General features: G+C 45.8%; 1 protein-coding gene and 1 long non-coding RNA gene across 3 annotated transcripts in view; one reads left to right on the top strand and one right to left on the bottom strand.

Moving 5' to 3' along the window:
* Positions 1 to 5,025: 5,025 nt before the first annotated feature.
* The window catches only part of LOC106738620 (uncharacterized), a 29,173-nt gene continuing 18,759 nt past the window's right edge, over positions 5,026 to 15,439 (top strand). The window contains exon 1 of the long non-coding RNA XR_009460327.1: positions 5,026 to 5,123. This is a non-coding gene — a long non-coding RNA (uncharacterized LOC106738620). The remainder of the gene's footprint in view (positions 5,124 to 15,439) is intronic.
* The window catches only part of HIF1A (hypoxia inducible factor 1 subunit alpha), a 41,558-nt gene continuing 40,078 nt past the window's right edge, over positions 13,960 to 15,439 (bottom strand). For both annotated transcript variants that reach the window (XM_059723378.1, XM_014595146.3), the window contains exon 15: positions 13,960 to 15,351. In XM_059723378.1, the coding sequence (XP_059579361.1) occupies positions 15,200 to 15,351 (152 nt within the window). In that variant the 3' untranslated portion in view covers positions 13,960 to 15,199. The remainder of the gene's footprint in view (positions 15,352 to 15,439) is intronic.

The raw sequence follows: 15,439 nt of genomic DNA, 5'->3' as shown, positions 1-15,439 counted from the left end.
TGGAAACAAGCTGCGATCCCGTACACGCAGCCCCCGGGGTGGAGGGTAGTCCACGTGTCGAGTGTAGATGGTGGATGACACGTGAGGATGAAGCTGGTTGTTTATTCCCAGTTCCTTATTGTCGCTTCCCTATTCCTTATTCCCGGTTCCTTTTTCAAAGCTAATCTAGACCCCTCTTGGGGGCACACGCGCACCTGGCTGGGAGCATTACAGACAGACACGCAGACAGCTGGACTAAGCCTTTCGTTATATTAATGGATGTGGGGCTGCGGTCAGCAGCATGGCATGAAGAAACTGCGCTCTGGGCCGGGCAAGACTGGTCGGGGATGTCTGGGGGAGACCCCCAGTGCCACAGAGGTGCAGGGTGGCCAAGAAGGATTTCCATTTCTAAACCCAGTCCAAAAAAAGCTCCTTATTCAAGCCATTGTCCTTAATACAGTCTCTGGGGAGGGGGCTCTGAGTTGATGGCATGGCAGAGCCAAACCGCGCTTTGGGCCGGGCAATAGTGTGGTGGGGGATGCCTGGGAGAATCGCCCGGTGCCGCAGAGTCGTAGAGTGGGGTGACCCAACAAGGACATCTCTAATCCCAGCCCAAAACACAGTCCCTTATTCAAACCATTATACTTAGCACAGTGGCTGGGGGGGCCGTCAGATGGCAGCTGGGCACGGCCAAATAGCGTCTTGGGCCGGGCAAGTCTCTGGTCAAAGATGTCCACGAGAGTCCTCCGGGGGCACAGCTATGCCATGGGGTGGCCCAAGAGGGATTTTGAGCTGTAATCCTAGCCCAACAGCCTGTTCCTTATTCGGGTCCATATATCTGGCACAGGGGCTGGGGTGCTGTCAGTTAGCACCTGGGCATGGCCAAAACCGGGCAAGTCTTTTGTCAGAGATGTCCAAGAGAGTTTCCTGGTAGCACAGGGGTAAATCAAGGAGTGGCCCAAAAAAGGGTTTCTAAATATAATCCCAGCCCAAAAGCCAATTCCTTATTCAAGCCAATGCATTTCATGCAGTGGGGATGGGGGGTTGGCAGCCTGGCACCGCCGAGCTGCGCTTTGGGCCAGGCAAGACCCTGGTTAGAGGTGTCCAGGAGAGTGGCCCAGTGCACCAGAGTCATGGCGTGGGGTGGCCGAAGAAGCATTTCCATCTCTAATCCCAGCCCACCAGCCAGCTCCTAATTCAAAACCATGTATTTAGCACGGTGGCTGGCCTGGAACGGCCAAACCGCGCTTTGGGCCGGCCAAGTCTCTGTTCAGAGATGTCCAGGAGAGTCCCCCAGTGCCACAGAGACATGATCTGGGGTGGCCCAAGAAGGATTTCTAGCTATAATCCCTGCCCAAAATCCAGTTCTTTATTCGGATCCATGTATTTAGCACAGTGGCCGGGGGGGTGCTGTCAATTGTCAGCCTGACACAGCCAAACCGCGCTTTGGGCCGGGCAAGTCTCTCGTCAGAGATGTTCAGGAGTGTTCTCCGGTGGCACAGAGATGTGAGCTGGGGTGGCCCAACAAGGATTTCTGGGTATAATCCCAGCCCCAAATCCAGTTCCTTATTCGGGTCCATGTATTTAGCACAGCAGCTAGGGTGCTGTCTGTTGGCAGCCTGGCACGCCCAAACCACACTTTGAGCCGGGCAAGTCTCTGGTCACAGATGTCCAGGAGAGTCCCCCGGTGGCACAGAGGTATTCTGATGGGTGGCCCAAACAGAATTGCTAGCCATAATCCCAGCCCGAAAGCCAATTCCTTATTCAAACCCTTAGACTTTGTATAGTGGACATGCGTGCTGTTATTTGGCAGCCTGGCACAGCTAAACTGTGCTTTGGGCCGGGCAGGATTGTGGTCAGGGTTCTTTGGGACAGTCCCCCAGTGACATCGACAGGAAATTTGGGGTGGCCTAAAAAGTATTTTGCCCCATAATCTCATCTTAATCTGACCTTCATTTAAGGTTTTGTACTTGATGTGGGATATTATTTTACATATTAAATAGTACATATGCAAAGCTAATGAAATTCTCTCTTTAGGATGTGTAATTCATTAATAACAAGTTTTTACTGGGTGTGGATTAGCTTTGATAAAGGAACCGGGAATAAGGAATAAGGAACTGGGAATAAGGAGCTGGGAATAAGGAATAGGGAACTGGGAATAAGGAATAGGGAACTGGGAGTAAGCAACCAACTTCAACCTCATGGATTATACAGGGTGGTTTGGATAGGGCTGATCCTGCTTCCGGCAGGGGGTTGGACTAGAGCAGTGTTTCTCAATCCATGGGTCATGAGCATATATGAAAGGGTTGCGAACAAACTTTAAAAACGGATCAAGAAACTTGAAAGGAGAAAAGTGTGGGAAGCAACGGCTTTGCTCTTGAAGGTTGGCAGAGGTCCCACCGTGCCCAGCATGTGCCCCCCTGCCCCACACACTGGGGGGAGTGGGTCGGGACTGGCCATCGATGTTTACAAATGGGTCCTGGTACAAAAAAAGTTGAGAACTGCTGGGCTAGATGGGACCTCTGGAGGTCCCTTCCACCCCATCTTGTCTGTGTGCTTTCAGTCGGAGGCAGGGAGGTCTGAGAAGCTTTCCCAGCCCGTGCTGGGGGGTGTCCCTCTGCACTGTCCTCCCCTGACTCAACGTACTCAGTCCAGGGGCTCGCAGCAAGTGTGGGCAGGTTTGCTGACTCCAGGTGGCTTCACTTAAACACCCTCCCCCTGACTTCAGACTCATGCTAAAGGCTACTTCCAATCTCCCCCGCTGCAAACGGTCGTGCTGGGTGAGGGGTCACAGGCAGCAGACGTGACACTAGCCTCGTCACCACTCCTTTGCTTGCAGGCGGCTATAGACACAGGCCTGCCTGAAGTATTCTGGCCAGATGGCACCGGTGGGCTTGGATGTTCACGGTGACCTCTTGTTCCTGCACAGGCATATTTGAACAACCATGGGCGGATCTAGGATTTTGAAAAGGAGGGGTGCAGACCGTGCTGTGCATCATTGCATATAACACAACCATTGGCGATGCGTAGGGGGTGCACGCAGGTGCACGTGCACCCCTTGAGATTGGCCACTGCTGATGCTGCCGGCGGTGCCTGCAGGCGGTTGCCACTCGCCACCCCTCTGCCCTCGCTGCCAAAACCACCACCAGCATCTGTGGGTGGTCTCGCTGCCCCCCGCCATTGCCATGGTGGTGGCTGCCTGCGGGAGCTCCCCGCCGCCACACCACCGCCACTGCCTGCAGGCGGTCGCCGTGCCCCCCAGCCTCCAGGGGCGCGCAGTGTTCATGAACACACCATATAATTTTCTGCAGGGAAAAAGAAACTAGAAACTTTATTAATCAGCTAAGGGCCTACTCGGTTGAAGACTGAAGCAAAAATAAATAGAAGTTTATTGGAATGTGTACTCATTTACTATATACCGTATTTACTGTATATACCGTATTTAAAAAAAATTAGGCAATAAGTGCTCAAAAGATTTTATTTCGTTAGTGCTGTAGTCATTGCAATTCAATGTACATCTCTTCCAGATTCGTACAAGAAAATCAAACCTTCCTGACCATCTTGACAGCGCATCTAATGCTTTGCTGAAAGTTATTTCCATGCCTGAGTTCAAGTTTTTTGCTAGACGTAAAAACAATTTGCAGGGCTACGTTACCGCGGCCAGCTAACAGGCAGGAGAATTGCCAAATAAATCATGTTTTAATTAGTGGAACATGAAGAGCATTAAGAAAAGGAGAAAGGGTCAGTAATAAGTGCAGTGACTCCCTCGGTGCTGCTGGAAGAGAAATGCTGCTGCCACTGCCGGACAATTTGTGTTTAAACTTTGGGTGGAGCAGGGATCAAAGGGGTGGGGGTTCGACTGCACGCCCCCATCTGCCCCCGGTCACAACTTTTGCCGTGGGATGGTGGCCTTCCCGGTCTCTCTGCTTTACCCGTGGCGGGTTGGGGTGTTGTTTTGTGTTGCGTCAGGGTTGAGTTGTCTGTAGTTTTGCCAAGAAGTTAGTTAGTGGATTTGTATGGGATGACTTGGAGAGGGAAGAGCCCCTCTCAGCGGTTGGACTAGATGAACTCCGGAGGCGTCTTCCAGCCCCGTCTCTCTGCGAGTCTAGGTGAAGTCGAGGAAAGTTTGCCCTTGCCCTTCATGGGAAATGGACCGGGCTGTGGGAAAAGAGGACAACTGCTCTTCTGAGCAGGAAACCCAGCTAGCCTGTCACTTTGCCCTCGGGACAAGGAAATGCTGCACATTTGCGGTAAGGACGGGGCATTTTTCCAGTACTCCATCTGCCAGCTTTCCAGCTGGAAGGTGGGTGGCCAGCAACAAAATACCAAGGTAACCACCCTCCAACATCACGAGCCCTGAATCCAGAGGAGAAATCGAAGGATGAAAGACTTATTTCTTCCTAGCATGTAGCAAACGGACTCCTGCGGAGAAATGCACTGGCATTTGATTATGAAGACGAGAGGATTTGCTATAATCCTCCCAGGCCCATTCTCGCCGTGCCCAGCACTAGCTCCAGTGGCAAGGCAACAGTCTGCCCCGCCGTCCCCGACGCAGCCAGGCAGAGGGGCCAGCCCTGGCGCAGGTGCGGCGCCCTTGGGGCCTGGCCAGTCGTTCGGGGCCCTTCGAGCAGAGGGTCCCAACCGCGGCGGCGGAGGGTCGGCTGCCCAACTGGAAGTCCAGACGTGACCGGCATGCTGCGGACTCGCTACAAAAAAGGGTCAGTGGCCGTATGGACCGCAGCTCACCAGTTTGCAGTGCAAAAAGCTTGAGAGGCCTAATTTGGATGCCCTACAAGCAAGTCGGCGGCTTTCGATTTCAATTTCACTTCGCCCTCTGCACCCAAGTGCGAGCAGCGCGTGCTGTGCCCGCTGCCAGGGCAGGGGCGTGCGGGGTCTCGTTAGGCACGCGTCGGTCCCGAAAGCTGTCCAGCTGCTGCGGGGCGGCGGGGGCAGGACGGGGCTGGGCGGTGCAAGCGCGGGGCAAGGCCGGCTCCCGCATGCACACACACACGTAGGCGGCGGGCGGGCGGGGCGGGGCGGTGGGACGGTGCGGAGCCGCACGTAGAGCCGAGCCGAGCCGAGCCGAGCGCAGCGGGCAGCAGCATCTCTCCGTGCGGAGCCGGCTCCAGCGCTTCCCAGCCGCGGTGAGTGTGGACGGGGCCGGGGCCGGGGCCGGGGCCGGGGCCGCCTCCAGCTCCAGCAGCGCTGCCAGACGGCACGGCGGTGCCGGGGACCCCGCAAGCGGCAGAGGGGCGGGGGGCTCCTGGGGCCAAGCACCAAAAGTTACAGCCGAGGTGCCCGGGCAGGGCTGAGCGTGTTCACACGGGGATGGATGGATGGGGACGTACGCAGAAAGGAGGAGGAGAGGGCTGGGGGCCAGGGAAGAGGAGCACAAGTCATTGCCATCATAGAGGAATCAGACCTGGGCGTGATGGAGGTGCACCGTGAGATGTTTGCCCCCCCCCCCCAAAAAGCTAAAGAAATGTTTGCAAACACCTCTGGCTTCTAACAGAAGAGACCCCCTCTCAGACCAGCTAGATGTTTGCCCCCCCCCCCAAAAAAAATTAAAGACGTGTTGTTTGCAAACATCTGGCTGCTCTAATAGAAGAGACCCCCTCTCAGAACAGCTGGATGTTTGCAAAATAAATTCTTTACAATTTTTTTGGAAACATCTCTTTGCTGTCATACGAGAGACCCCCTCTCAGACCAGCTGGATGGTTTTGGGGGCTTTTTTTGCAAAGAAAATGTTTTTGCAAAGAATTTTTTTTTGCAAGCATCTTATTGCTCTGATAAAAGATGTCACCTCGCAGACCGAGATGTTTGCAAAAAAACCAACAACGCAAATCTTTAGGATTTTGTTTGCAAATGTCTTGTTGGTCTCATAAAAGAGACCTCCCCCCCCCCCCACCTCAGACTAACTGGATGTTTGCAAAAAAAAATTCTAGAGAAATTTTTGTGTGATCATCTCATTGGTCTGATAAAAGATAGCACCTCTCAGGCCAATGAGATGTTTAAAAAAAAAAAAGGAGGTCTAAAGAAATGTTTTTGCAAACATCTAGTGGGTCTAATAAAAGAGATGACCTCTATCATGGGTTCTGATTCCTTTTGCCTCTATACGGCTACAGCCTGGATCCCTTGCCCTCATAGATGCACTGGGAATAGCTGGGTTGTCAGAAATGCCCTTTGGGTCTAGCAGAGCCTTGTTGTTCCAGGAAAGCATCAACCTGCTGCACAGCACGTTTGAAACGATAACGATTTAGTTTTTGCTTGATACTTTTCAATACCTTTTATTGCATCCATGAAGTCTTCCAAACCTGCTGTTTCAAGCCAGACCCATTTGAAGTACCGATGAAGGGATCAAAGCTAAAAATGTTTGGGGCAGCAGAAACAAACTTCAAAAAGTAGGGTATGAATAAGATATTAGTCCTGGACTTTGTCCCTTTAACTGATGATTGCCTGACAGATAAGCGTTGGGAACAGAGGGCATTTCTGCTGAATAGCAGCAGGTCCTCCCGGAGATTGGCAATTGATTGCCGCATCTGTTACAGGAACTGAAGCATCAGCAGAGCTGTTAGAAACTAAATGTCTTCCAATAGCTGGCAGCTCAGAGCTGCGCCTGCTGTTCCTGCCCCCCAACGTCAGACTTGATAAGCTGCCATTTCTGCTGGAGCTTAGGGTCATCGGGATGTCAAAGCTGGATCAGGCCCTGGGTGCATTTAGCTCTGGAGCTTCACTTTCAGACTGTTATCTGCGCAAGAGAAACAGAGGGACAAAACAGGGCAACATCCTTAGGATGGTTTTCAAACCCCCTTCTTCATCCCCCAAATGGGTTACAGGGTATGAAATAGGACACGTGTGACTGGTATACCATGCCGCCACCCTCAGGAATTAACCAGATTTCTCCTTTCACAACTTGTAAAATATTCAGGGCTCAGTCCTTCTCTGATTGAAGTCAAGTGAGAAGTTATTGGTTTCAATAAACATGGTAATCATTGACCAGCCTGGTGGTGAGAAGTGCGGAACATGATGAAGCGCTCCAGCATGTAGCCGACCATTTTGAAACCAGATTGCCATCTCCTTCTTCACAGTTTCTAGCCCATTTAGATCCAAATGAACAGGATTTTTCTCTAAAGCGAGGTCTGGGTAGTAAGGCTTTTTATAGGTTTGGCTTTTAAATGCTGGATTTGATTTAAACGTGCAGTGCAGGGTCATGGGTTTTTTTGGAAACTTCAGTTCAGAAGAAGATAGACATACTGAGCCCAAGCGATAGGGCGAGGCATCAGGAAGTCGTGTGTTTGTGTAGTGAACGTTCAAGGAATGAGAATCAAGTCATCATGCCTCATATTTTACCATTTCAGATCCTTCTCTCTTGACAGATTACTTTTAAGATCCTGATATTGTAATGCAGAGAAGAAAAGCAGCAGGATCTTTGTTGGGGAAAAACTCTGCTCTCGTTTCTGTTTCATAGGGCACAGAGTTAATTTTCTGGGAAGCCAGCAGTCCCCTCAACTCTATTGATTTTAAAAAAAATATATCACTTGTATTTCCTGGTAATGTTCCTTTGGATTTTGTATTGGGTGAGCAGCAAGTGTCAAACAATCGTTGCTGAATAATTTGGGTGACAGACTGGTTTTCAAACCATAATGGATTGGTAATATACCTGGGGGAACGGGTTTGTTCTGCATGCCTAAAATCATTTATTTATAAAAATAGATAATTTCTCGATGTTATTTTAGATCAGACCTGTATTCTACCCCAAAGTATTGAACCATAGGCAATATAATCATTCCTAATGTGTGTAAATTATGGGACTGCAAAACAGCAGTTGCTTCCACTGCACCTAGTGCCAAACACTTAATTTTGTCCTGAAAAATAGTGTGCGTTTTAAAAATGCACACTTAGTGTGAAAACCTGTGAGTTGCTAATATGTTTTGAATATAGTATTGTTGGATAGCCATGCAGGTAATAGGCACTAGAATAATGCATGATACAATATATACAAAATGGATAAGACTTTGTTCAATTGTACTGTGAAAAACTCATGAGAAGAGTTGACCTGGCCCGTATTCAGGTCTTCTGTTTTCTCCAGAAGTGCCAGGAGGTTGGGATGTGAGATTAATCCACATCACACAGGAAAATGTAACAGGATAATATAAATTCGGAGTTACTGCCAAGCCATTTGCTTATACTGAGAGTAGCACAAATCAACCGGCTCTGGCTCCTCTGGGAAGGAGGCAGCTTTCCAACCTTCTGCAAACTTTCCTTGAAAGCAAGATGTCACTACGAAGTCTTTGACTTCAGACATCACTCATGTAAGCGTCTCTGCGCGGTCGTGTTCGCTATTTCTGTGGCTCTAATTGTGCTCCCCACTTTTCAAACTCTTGAATTCCTCTAATCCAGTGGTTTTCAGTCTTTCCGGACTCCGAGCCCTCCTCCGTAACTTCAGTGACCTGAAAACGAATGTATCTGTTACGTGCTTCCCTCCGTGTAGAGGGGCCGGGCAGCGGTGGCAGGGACAGCCTGATCCTGCTCTTGACACATTGCAGCACCGCATTGCACCCCTGTTGAGGATTACTGCTCACCTCCATAACTCAGCTCCCTGCTAGAGGTTTAAGTCATTACGCTTAGCCTCTTGTTCATTAAGGACCCAATTTAGTCATAGGAGTCATCCCATTACATTTACGTTAGCAGGATTTGGCTCTAGATGAGTGCGTAAGTTAAATCTTGACGTGCAGTTACACTCTGCATTCAAGTGTGCAGCATGCATCAATTGCCATCTGCTTTAAAAAGAGCTTGGTCATGCCCCAAGACCGAGTTTGTTAGGTATTCTGGTGACTTCACGTCTGTTTTATCCACCTCTCATAAAAGCAGCTCTGTCATGGCCCATTTTCACTTTTTTAGAACGGAGATGGCAGATGAACAAAAGATGAACGTGCCAGGATTTGGAAACAAACCCTTTTTTATTGACTTTCATAATGTTTTACAATCAAGAAGAAACACAGTCACAAGTAGGTCAGAATATTTCGGGGGGGGGGAACAGTCAAATACAATATGCCATACTTGGTGAGAGAATAGCAAGATCATCACAAAACCTATCACAGCGCATCAACCCAGTAGTACATTTTAGACAGAATTTAAACTTGCTTCAGAATAAACGGGAAAATTAACTAAATCCACGATCCCTCTTGACAAAAAGCTTTGGTTGAAAATCCTAATTTGGCAGGGAGTCATTTCAAAGGAGTCCAAGAGATTTGGGCACCCAAATCCTGCTGATTTTCGTTGGGAGCTGGATGCCCATTTTTAAATTCCTACACAAATTCCAGCCCTAGTGCGCAGCACCATTCTCCCCAGTGTATTGGTGCTTGTGTAGGCCTCCATCATTTGTAGTTAGTCACTGAAGAGCAACAGCACATTTGATCAAGATCCACATTAGTCAGCAGCGAGTACAAGTCATGGACGCGGGGCAGACAATCACTTGTGGCACATTACCCTCTAGATGGTGGCTCATATGTACTCTCCGCCCATGATTTCTGGATCCTAGGTCACTCTTCCTGAAACGATTCATGCTGCTGTGCAACAGTGGAAAACCTCATGAATAGAGCTACGATTGAAATAGCCTCACTAGACAGATGTGCAGGCTCTCTGAAGTCAACTCGTTAAGATTACATTGGTGCCAACGCTAAACACGGACAAAATAGAAATATATATCCCCTATACAAATACTTCATGTTAACATACCAGAAGCAAATGCATGCAAACAGTATTCAAAGAAAAAGGGTGGGGAATGCATGTTTATCAACTTCCTAAGTAAGAGCTGGTCTGCAGGTCTTTGCATTTAAATAAGTAATGCAAATCAAGTTTTTAATCCACATGATTCAATTCATCTCTGTGTGGGAATGCTTTGAAAATACATACCTGTTTTGATATCACTTAAATTGGCTGAGTTTCATGCACATGTTACATGATGAAATTCTGGGGCCTGTGCTAGTCCTGTGATCAGGCGCCGTTCCTTTTGGGATTCAGGAAGCCTATGAATCGATATTTAGTCCTCTTAACTACCTGCGGGCACTCAGACCCCTATGGGCCATGAAAACAACTGCATTGATCTGGATAGGCAACCAGAGTTTTACACAATATTTTGTAGGATCAGTGCACTGCTCTCGCATAAGCTGCAGTGGCTGTATTTGAGTGACTTGAAAAAGACTGTCTGTTTTGCACTTCAGGTACCCCAGACACGTGCTTCGATGCCCTTAAGATCGGGGTATCTGGCAGCCTACTCCCCTCTTCCATCTTTCACCAGGCACTGGGTTTTAAAAGCGTGGCTTTCAGAGCCCCAGAACTGGATTTGTAGATAATTGTTACCATGTCATGTTCCTGCGATAAGACCAGATATCATCAGGTTTGGAGGAAATGTGGAACAATGTTCCTGGGAAGTTGTGGAGTTAAATCAACTCCTTCAGCAACTAAACACGTCTTAATTCTGGTCCAAATGCATGCAGAGGAAAAATCAAGAGGCAACTGATTTAAGAGACCTGCGGATATGGTAATAATAATTACAGTTGTGAGTACAGGGAAAGTTCAGTAATGGTATAATTATCTAAGGTATTAGGAAATAGGACACCTACTTATTCACCTTGCAAAATAAATTGCATTTGTGCAAACATGATTGTCCAAATAGGTATAGCAAGGACCTGATGCTAAGTGACACAGCGCCTCTTCAGCTTTGAATCGTTTGCCTTTTTGCTAGTATTTAAATTTACCTACTACCTTTCAGAACTAATAGTCATGCTACATCTTTTAAAAATGCCTGTTTTACCCAATTTCTCTTCCTTCCACCATCGCTGCTGAACGTGCATTATTATGCATCCTTCTACATTCCCAGCTGAAATGTGTCGTCTCTCCCATATACAAGGAAAGCAGCAGGAGGATGCAAAAATATTGATTTTGTTCAAATGCCAAAAGGTACTTTTTGATATTTTATATGAAGACAAACATTCAGCAAACCTGACCGGTCGCTACCCATCACTACCTCTGTCTTGTCAAAACTGATTTTTGAGGGCTAAGGGATCATTCGGTCTTCCCGAGGGCTGCGGCGAACTCTAATGTTTTCCACAGGGACTTGGGGAAGCATTCGCCTCGGGGATAAGGTAAGACCTGGCAGATCCTGAAAATTATTTCTGTTGTGAAAATCACCAGCAAAGATTCCCAAAGGAACTCAGTTGCAAGTTTGTACAATTTCGCGGCTGTAACAGGAAAGGTTAGGTTTTTTTTTGTCTGAATCTTCCCCTGAGCAAATCAATTCAACGAGGCTGCGTAACCTTCTCCATTAACATTTACTTTAGGTACTTCAGCCAGGACAGGAGCCAAACTCTAAAGGTTATTATTTAAGGATATTTCAACACCAGCTAAGAGTCTTCCCAAATTGTCTTTTCTTCTTTCTCTTTTTTTTCAACCGCGTTCTAGTGCCCTCACGTGGCCCTGAAAAAAATTCAATCACAGACCAGGGATGAGTTGTCTTCTCCCCTTGATTGATAATAGACAGGGGTCCCCTGGAGTCTCCTTTTTCCCATTAGCTCTTCTAGCATGACTTTCTCCATCAGGCGATTCGGCAGCTTCCACACATTAGGCTGTTCTTGAGCTACTGGCAGGACGTCATGGCATGTACCTTTAAAACAGGCTCCATAGATGACTACAGCAGGCTCGAGCAGGGGCAGGAGATGCATACGGTACAAATGCTTCATATCAGAAAACAGCCTGGTCTTTGAGGAGGTTCCTTAGGCACATGTATTTGGAGCTGTAGCCATTGGCCTGATGCTTGAAGAAAGCAGCTTTACAAATGCCAGACAGGTCAGCTACAGCTGCTTGTTGGATAAATTAGCTTTCTAAATAAGAGGGGAGAGCTTAGTTTTCTAGGAGACCCCTTCACAGTCCCTGAATCATAGGAAAGTAGGGCTGCAGATGACCTCCGGAGATCATCTAGTCCGGTGTTTCTCAACCTCGAAGGTCATGTAGGTGGGACTTCAACTCATTGCCCGATTGAAAAAAATCAGTTGTTCGCACTTCAAATGGATGAATCAACAGATATCTTGAACAGTACAATTTTGTGGGGTTTTGTTTTTATCATGGTGGGACCAGGGTTTTTGGACAAAATGGTTGGTGGGACGTAAGGTGCAAAAGGTTGAGAACCGCTGATCTAGTCCAACCAGGCCAGCAGCTGCCTCTTCAAGCCACTTTCTCGGTGGCAGACAGATGACAGGAAATCATGAAAAACTGAGCAGGAAAAGGACGTCAAGACAGCATAGGTGAGTAGTAAACCTCTGCTGCTGAATTTCTTTGCAGAATATAGTTTGTGCAATGTTGGTCACTTCTATTTAAAAGGCTACACCTGTAACTTTCCACAGGTGAGCAAGCAGGACTGAAGGTCACGTTCTAATTTTCATATTATGAAAAGCATTTGTAATATTTTTTCTGATTGAGCGTTACAGCCAAGATTATCAAAATTGGTGCTTGAAATGAGCCCAGTGTGAGCTGCTGGATGTTCAGCTTTGCCTAACTACGGAGTAAAAATTCTACGGGAAACAGACTTTCAAAAACAAGAGCCTACAATTTTGGCCTAAGTGTCTATAGACGTGTGTCATCTAGCTCTGGGTAGCAAGGGACAGTATCCTTTTCTTCTTCAGTGTATTCAACTTGCACTGTAGAAAACTTGCAGTACTGCTGCCCCATCACCAATGCACTACTTTATATATAAAACAAGAGGAATTCTTGAAGAAGTAAGTGCTGAGATGGTTCCCATTTATTTGTTAAAATACTGACTTCTCAGTTTGAGAAAAGACACCTAAATGAGCATTTTAACCATATAATAATTTAGAAAAAACAGGTTAATCCTTGAAGACCAAGTGATCAAGAGTTCCTAAATTCCCCAACCCTTTCAATTTGACTTCAATCTTCATTTTCAGAGACATAAGAGCCTATGTGCTCAGCTCACATCCTTTTGAAACTTTGCAACTGCCACAGCGCATAGAGTCCAGGAAAGAATTAAATTATGCCTAAAGTATAGTAACCGTTCATTCAAGAAACATTTCTAACGTTTTGCTCAGACATTGAAGCAAGGTATTTTAAATACCTACACACTGAACCACTGTGTTTTCCTCCAGGTTAGCTAAGGGGCTTCTATGGGTTTCTTTTTTCAGTCCCTAACTCTGACCACCAGAAGTCCTAAATTTGGGGCTGAAGATTCGGCAATGCGCCAGGAGACTTCAGTGTCAGGCATTGCTATTTTAAATATCTTGATGTTTAGGGCAGAAGCTGTACTGTCATTCTCTACTGGTATTTGTGACATCACATTTTAATGTAGCAAAATGAAAACCATTACCTTGCCACCAGAGCTAGTGTTGGACAAAGTAAGAATATACTTAGGATGATAGCAAATTCCCCATGCCAGCTGCATTTTCCACCACTCAGACATTAATTACATGCTAGGAGAAAGGGGAGGGAGGTGGGTTTTTTCCTATCATCTTTTGATTTCTCCTCTGACTTCCAAGTTCCCATTCTTCAAAGGTAACCCGGATATTTTTTCTGGCAATCCATCTTCAAGCTGTAAACTGCCAAATGAAGCAATGGAAAAAAAAAACCCCATCATTACCACAAATACACAACATTGCCTTCCACTTCCAGGTTTACTAACTGATATGATGCTTGATGATGGAAAAGTTTCAAAAGCTTAAACGTAAAAAAAATCTATTGCCACTGAACTGCACGAGATTGTTTTGAAAACTGTAGTAATACTCAGGCTCAGGTAAATGACTTGAGACTTTATGGATTTTGAGGTAGGCATTAGGGAAAAAAAAAGCGTTTTTTGTCATAGAACCTCGACAGAATTAGAAAAGGAATATTCCTTAAGAAGAGCCACCCTTTAAAAATAATTACAAAAATGAAGGATTTCATCTTTCTCAGTAGATACCACACTCCTGACGGGGGCCTGGTCCACATATAGTTTATTGATGTAATAAAACAATACAGTTAGTGTTAGATCCAACCACAAAGAGCAAAAGAATGAGCAAATGAATTTTTTGTACAGTACATATAGGAAAATAAGATGTTTGTGACAACTAGCTCTCTCTAAATAAAAAGGTTTCTAAGTATATTCAGTTATCAAAATCTACGTGAAAACATACGGATGTTAATAGCAACAAGGTGCATAAAACCGAGACATCAAATACTGAGCAACTCAATGATGTACTAGGCAACTTTGTTAACAATGCATGATGTTTTACAATCTGCTTGAAATATCACCTATACCACACGGGGTAAGCAGAACATTTAGATTTAAAGATCATACACAATATTAGCATTAAACTTCCACAACTACAGGTAGGGCATTTCTTTTTGAGCTGGCAAAGTGACTACGTTAGGAACATCAAACCCTCTCTAAATTGAGAATGAATCCAAATAAAATGCTGCTAGCCCTTTCCAGATAAAACCCTTCCCTTTTACTAATCACACTCATTTCAGTCGAAAGCATAATACAGCATTTAAGAACAGTTTATATTACAACGCGACTAAAACAATGACATACTCCAGGTTTAAACATGATTTCGTAGGCAATAAAACAAACAAACAAACAAAAAAGACTCTTCTCCTTAAAAACTAGTTTTATAAATGCAGAATATATTGCATGAGGAACTGCTGGTATTTTTTTAAGAAAATATATTGTGCGATTGTGGCTACAATGCACTGCTGCAAAGCATTGTTGTTTCTTATAAAAAAAATCATTAAAATAAAAATTTGTTTGGACATAAGTAAGAACAAAAATCTTCCAAAATACCTGTGAAGAGTAGGATGGAAGCATTGCTTGTCTTACTGTGTTGACATTTGATTGATAATATTAAAATTTTGGAGCCGACCTCCCCAGCCAAAAAAATAAATATGTTTTGAAAACTTCGGTGCATATTTCAAAGCTGCTATTGCAAGTGTGTTTTAAATGTAATGGACTTAAAGTGTACCAAAGAATTATAAAAATGCACTATAATCCGAGTTATTACATAACGAACATATTAAAAAGACTGTCAAAGTAAGTAGAAAGGGGATCAAAACTGAACTAACTGAATTAGTGCAGTATTGTAGCCAGGCTTCTAAAATCAGATATAGAAAATATAAATAGACTGCTTTCGGTGATGATTCACCAGTGTCCAAAAAAAGGAACAAGTATTGGGAAAGCTCAGTTAACTTGATCCAGAGCTCTGAGCAATTCTTCACCTTGTAGCAGGTTTCTGTTGCCTTGTATGGGAGCGTTTACTTCGCAGTCATAACTTGTAAGTTGTGGTAGTCCACTCTCATCCATCGACTGCCCTAGGAGCTTACTTGCTATATCTAAACAGGGGAAAAGAGAACAGATGAGTGCGCATTATTAACCGTGTTTATCATTTCCTTCAAGTTGTTAATAGGGGAGGCAGGTTCA

This window comes from Alligator mississippiensis, chromosome 2 (assembly GCF_030867095.1).
Source record: "Alligator mississippiensis isolate rAllMis1 chromosome 2, rAllMis1, whole genome shotgun sequence".
NCBI lineage: Eukaryota > Metazoa > Chordata > Crocodylia > Alligatoridae > Alligator > Alligator mississippiensis.
Note: the sequence above shows the minus strand (reverse complement) of the source record. Positions and strands in the feature narration are given on the sequence as shown.